This window comes from Chaetura pelagica, unplaced genomic scaffold (genome assembly GCF_000747805.2).
Source record: "Chaetura pelagica isolate M959 unplaced genomic scaffold, ChaPel_1.0 scaffold757, whole genome shotgun sequence".
Lineage (NCBI taxonomy): Eukaryota > Metazoa > Chordata > Aves > Apodiformes > Apodidae > Chaetura > Chaetura pelagica.
This window is the reverse complement of record NW_009970727.1, coordinates 76,863-82,613: the sequence shown is the minus strand read 5'-3', so window position 1 is coordinate 82,613 and position 5,751 is coordinate 76,863. Positions and strand designations below refer to the sequence as shown.

The 5,751-nt window shown below is 51.3% G+C and overlaps 2 protein-coding genes across 2 annotated transcripts in view; one reads left to right on the top strand and one right to left on the bottom strand.

The window, feature by feature from the left end:
- Nucleotides 1-4,579: 4,579 nt before the first annotated feature.
- MED20 (mediator complex subunit 20) lies at nucleotides 4,580-5,284 on the bottom strand. Its single transcript, XM_010007104.1, has 3 exons — nucleotides 5,278-5,284; nucleotides 4,893-5,146; nucleotides 4,580-4,795 (listed from the first exon to the last, which is right to left on the bottom strand). Exons 1-3 carry the CDS (start codon nucleotides 5,282-5,284, stop codon nucleotides 4,580-4,582), a joined length of 477 nt encoding a protein of 158 aa, XP_010005406.1.
- Nucleotides 5,285-5,678: 394 nt separating this feature from the next.
- Nucleotides 5,679-5,751, top strand: part of BYSL (bystin-like) — a 3,008-nt gene continuing 2,935 nt past the window's right edge. Inside the window, exon 1 of the mRNA XM_010007103.1 lies at nucleotides 5,679-5,693. Within this exon, the coding sequence (XP_010005405.1) occupies nucleotides 5,679-5,693 (15 nt within the window). The remainder of the gene's footprint in view (nucleotides 5,694-5,751) is intronic.

Genomic DNA, 5,751 nt, shown 5'->3' with positions numbered 1-5,751 from the left:
GGGTTTTCGGGGACAAAAGGACTCGGGAAAGGGGCAGCGCGGGAGGTGGCGCCATCCCGCCGGGCCCCTGAAGTGGGTGTGTGGGGTGGGAGAGCCCCTGAGGGGACATGGGGGGGTCTGAGGGGACAGGGAGGAGGGGCCCTGAGGGGACAAGGGGGGACCCCGCGGGGGCTGTGAGGTGACAGGGCCCGTGAGGGGGGTGAGAGGGGCACCCCTGAGGTGCCAGGAGCCCTGAGGGGGATGGAGGAGGGCACCCCACAGGGCCCCTGAGGTGACAAGGGGTGGCTGCTCCACCAGGCCTGACAAAACCGGTGGCACACGGAGCCCCCAGGCCATGCTGGGCCTTGCCAGAGGTCACCAGAAGGCCCCCAGGTCACACGCTGGTCACCACAGTGCAGGAGCCATGAGGGTTTTGTCAGAGACAAAGGGACACCGGCACTGAGGCCAGGTCTGGGGTTTTCGGGGACAAAAGGACTCGGGAAAGGGGCAGCGCGGGAGGTGGCGCCATCCCGCCGGGCCCCTGAAGTGGGTGTGTGGGGTGGGAGAGCCCCTGAGGGGACATGGGGGGGTCTGAGGGGACAGGGAGGAGGGGCCCTGAGGGGACAAGGGGGGACCCCGCGGGGGCTGTGAGGTGACAGGGCCCGTGAGGGGGGTGAGAGGGGCACCCCTGAGGTGCCAGGAGCCCTGAGGGGGATGGAGGAGGGCACCCCACAGGGCCCCTGAGGTGACAAGGGGTGGCTGCTCCACCAGGCCTGACAAAACCGGTGGCACACGGAGCCCCCAGGCCATGCTGGGCCTTGCCAGAGGTCACCAGAAGGCCCCCAGGTCACACGCTGGTCACCACAGTGCAGGAGCCATGAGGGTTTTGTCAGAGACAAAGGGACACCGGCACTGAGGCCAGGTCTGTCCACAGCAAGGGGCAGCCACGCCTGGGAGCCACCACCACCCGCTGGGACAACTCGCTCCTTTTTGCCGCCTGCAGGAGGTCCCATCGAGTCCTGCTCTCTGAGCAGCAGAGCCCGGGCAAAGCTGCAAGCAAGGAGTCGTGCTCTGCACAGCACTGATGACACGAAGCACAGGTCAGTGGTGTCACACACACGGTTCCTTTGCAGAGGAAAGTGCAAAGTGTTCCCCCAAATCCTGTCCCAGTAAGTTCTGAGGCAGAGCACTGCAATGTATTGCAACAGGTGGGAGCCTCCTTACTTCTGCCATGGCAAAAGGACACTCCACAGCCTTATGGTCTCCTTTGTGAGCTCCTTCACCAAATTCCACTTCCTGTGAGCTTTGTCATCCTTCCTCTACACCTTCCCTTTCTGATCAGTGCCTGGTCTCTTTTCAACCCATACCTGCACAGAAATCCAGTCACACACCTCTCAACTCTTCCACAGCTCCCCACTGTGATAAGCCCTCAGTCTGTAACGTCTGTTAAGAATTAAAACTGAAGACTTAACGGGGCCCGTACACCCTCACTCTCTTTGTAAAGCTTAGCAGGGTGCAGCTGCTATGTCAGTCCTTCCTCATAAAAAATGTCACAGCAGAAAATGGAACAAAAGCCCATAGGACCCCCAGGGTGGGAGTGAGACTTGGACACTGTCTCTGCCACCAAAGTGTTGGTGAACATGGTAACATTATCCAGCCTCTGCTTAGAGCTAGGAGGGGAAAAGCTAAAACAAAACAAGGTGAGGTCCATGTCCCCAAGATCCCTAGAGCCTGGAGAAGAGAAGGCTCCAGGAGGACTTCACAGGACCTTCCAATATGTGAAGGGGACTTACAGGAAAGCTGGGGAGGGACTTTGGACAAGGGCTTGCAGTGAGATGACAAGGGGGAATGGATCAAAACTGGAAGAGGGGAGATTTAGGTTGGACATTAGGAAGAAATTATTTAGTGTGAGGGTGGTGAGACCCTGGCCCAGGTTGCCCAGGGAAGCTGTGGCTGCCCCATCCCTGGCAGTGTTGAAGGGCAGGTTGGATGGGGCTTGGAGCAACCTGGGCTGGTGGGAGGTGTCCCTGCCCATGCAGGGGGTTGGGACTGGATGATCTTGAAGGTCCTTTCCAACACAAACCATTCCATGATTCTGTGATCCCCAGTCCCCTCTAGCTCAGGCTTCAACCAGTTCAACTTCAGGCTTCATGAAAGCAACAAAACTACCAGTGATTTTGTGAGGTGCTGATGCAGCACCAAGGATCTACAGTGCTACAGGAATAAGACTCGGAGTCCTCTCCCTCTAGATCTTGCATTCTCTGGGAAAACACTGGGGAGCTACTGGAAAACAACCTTCCAGACCATGCCTTGACAGGCAAAACTAGGGTGTTTTCCAATGACACTGGCTCAATCCATTAATGTAAGACAACTGAATGCCCCTGAAGACTTGTTAAGATGCAGTTGTTAAGGTAAGGTGTTAAGAGCACATTCCAAGCCAACTTAACCTGCCCTATCAGGCTGGGAGGGGTGGAATGAGGAGGATTCCTGCAGCTAATAAGATTGAAAACAGTCATTTTGTCCATCAGGGAAGTTAAAAAAGAGCAAAAGCAGCTCCTCACGTGGGGCAGCTGATCCCACAAGCACATTGACAGCAACAGACATTCTTTTTTGCTAAGAAACAAAAGGGCTAAATCCTGCCCATCCTCACACATGTGGAAACCTCCTGACGTCAATGGCTGTCATGGTGTAATTGAAGGCAGAATGTAGCTCGTGGGGGGGGCCCTGTTTTATTACTCCAGGAACAGCACAATGTATTAATGAGAGCACAGAAGTCCCCAGAGACTGCAACACACGTTCTATGTTTTTAAGACATGTGAGCAGAGTTTTGACATCTCTGGTTACAAAAAGCATCTTCTGGGAATTAATAAAGTATTAGTGACATTCAGCATGATTAATCTGCTCATTAAAAGGTGGGGGTTTGACTTTAAAGGGGAAATTCAACAGAAATAACTGTCCCTACAAAGACCAGAGTTTGTTTTCCTAAGTTTTCTGAACGATGGGGCACAACAGCAGGTCAGATTCTCGCTGAATTTTTATCACTGGCAATTAATAGTCCCAGTGAAGTCAGTGCACAGGTCGTGAACTTGAGCAAAGAGTTGCAAAATTCAGCATGTTCAGCATGTTGGAATTTTTAAGACACTTGTGGTACACTCTGCCATTTATTATGGCTCATTAAGCAGATCTTTCTGGGCCCAGTGCTGATTAAATGTATTAAATGCCCCCACTAAAATCTCTGGGCACGCTAACAGTTAATTAGCTTTACAGGTATAAATAATCACCACAAAGAAGTCGTATCTAAATAACTAGCAAATAAAAGTAACAAAACAGCTTCTTCACCCCCTGCTGCTGCAGAAGGAAAAAAATCTATTTAGGAAAAAAATCTATTTCTGTTTTTCTTGCTCTTCAGATTCTTCAAGACAAGAACCTGGGCAAGGAATCAGCAATATTTCCTGAGTATTTCCAGAAAATTTCCTGGAACCCTGCTGATCACAACCTGACCAGGAACCATGAAGGAAGCTCAGGTCCAAGGTTGGTGGCTGAATGAGGGTGGTTTTGAATATTTCAAGAGTGGAGCAGGGAGGAGAATAAAAAAATGACAGTTGAAAACTAGGTAGATACTGAGAAAGTAAAACCAAGGGGACTCAAAAGGGTTTTCCTGCTGTAAAAATAAATCACCACTAAAAACATATATTCAAGTGATTTTGTATTGTTAAAGTCTTAGAATAAATTTTTGGCTCTTAATCCCCAAATCCTTCCTAACTTCATTCAATCCCTTAAAGCCACCAGGATTTCTCAAATGAGAAATGGAGAGGACATTTACTACCTACCTTTCCAACAAGATGAAGCAGCTGGTGTTGTCTTTTAATGGGTGAGAGGGCTGTGCCAGGCTTCTTGATTTATTTACCAAGAGGGTTCCTCAGCATCATCTGAGAGGCAGGAGATTTTAATACTCCCATCAGATATAAGAGATGAAGGCAAGCTAAGGACCTACCCATAATGGGAATGCCAGAATTCCTGAGATTTTGCCACAGGGAAATCACTTTGCTTCAGGGGTATAAAGCTCCTGAACCAAATCAAAAGAGCAAAACCTGCTGAAGACTTATCTTGATGCAAGAGAAATTGTCAGAAGCTGTAAATGAACAATCCAGAGCAGCCCAACACTCAATGTGGAGAAAGACTGTTCTCCTTACAAAACACAGCCTTTTATTTTGATGAAAAATGACTTTCACCTGGGTATCTTTAACAAAAATAATCAAAACCATTACAAAAAATAATCTCTCACATCTGCAGACAAGGAAGCTCTGCCCTTGGCTGCATTTGGGTGGAATTTCTCCTTGTCCCTTCTGCCAATGAAGAGCAATTCCCTGCAGGAAGCACTGCGGGAAGAACCTTCAGAGCCACCAACCCGATCCCAGACACATGGAAGAGGACACATGAAACAGGCCCAGCATTTCAAAACCTTGGCTTTGAAAAAGGGAAAACAATAAAAAACAAACACCGAAACAATATTGGGATGCCTCCAGATTGCTGCTTTTTGAGGGAATCCTGATCCCCACGGGCAGAGGAGAGGATGCAGTGGCTCTGAACCAGGCTCCTCTCACCTGATCCCGGCCACGGGCACTGGCTGCTGCTTGCGGATCTTGTTGAAGAGCTCCATGTACTGCACCACGGTGTCTGAGGGGCTGTAGATGCTGTCGTGCTTGGTGCCAAAGACAGATGGGATGCCAGGAGTGTGGTTCCCCATGAAGCTCTGCATGAATTCCATCAGTAGGTTCCAGCAGTCGTTGGCAATCACGCAGGGGCAGTACTCCACCTGCAACAGGAACACAGCCCTGAAGCTCATGGCAGGGGCTACTGACACCTCATAGAGCCATGGAACGACTCTCCTCTCCTTCAGAGACCATTCTTACCTCCACAGAGATCCCACGGGCACTGGGCCCCATTGTAACTGTGCCCACCTTCACCAAGAAGTCACAGTACTGGTAGCGGGTGCCCCGGCTCTCGATCTTGTTGGCCTTGGCATTTTGGAAGAAGCCTTTCAGCTTCACCATCAGGATGTCAAAATTGGCGTCTGCCACGAGGCAGGGACCGTTCTCAAAGAGAGCAAAGCAGCTGAGGGGATACTCAGAGTTGTGCATCACGTACATCAGCTTGCCTGGCTGCCCTGGAAAAAGAACGGGGATATTTGGGCTGTAAAACCAACACCCCTGCACTTGTAAGGGCTTTAAAGCATCTGTTTGGGTTTTTTTTTCCCCTTTTGTCTTCCTTGTTGCTTTAATTCTAGGCTCCTTGTACTGCTCATATAACATGGGATGGTTTGGGTTGGAAGGGATCTTAAAGCTCATCCAGTCCCAACCCCCCTGCAAGGCAGGGACACCTCCCACCAGCCCAGGCTGCTCCAAGCCCCATCCAACCTGCCCTTCAACACTGCCAGGGATGGGGCAGCCACAGCTTCCCGGGGCGACCTGGGCCAGGCTCTCACCACCCTCACACTGAAGAATGTATTCCTAATGTTCAACCTAAATCTCCCCTCTTCCAGTTTTGATCCATTCCTTCTTGTCATCTCACTACAAGCCCTTGTCCCAAGTTCCTCCCCAGCTTTCCTGGAGCCCCTTCAGGCACTGGAAGGTGCTCTAAGGTCTTCCTGGAGCCTTCTCTTCTCCAGGCTGAACACCCCAACTCTCCCAGCCCTCCGGATGGCTCCGGGACCGGCTGGAAGAACCTCCCGCCCCGGGGCCCTCCCAGGCTGACCCTGGCTGCCGATGGTGG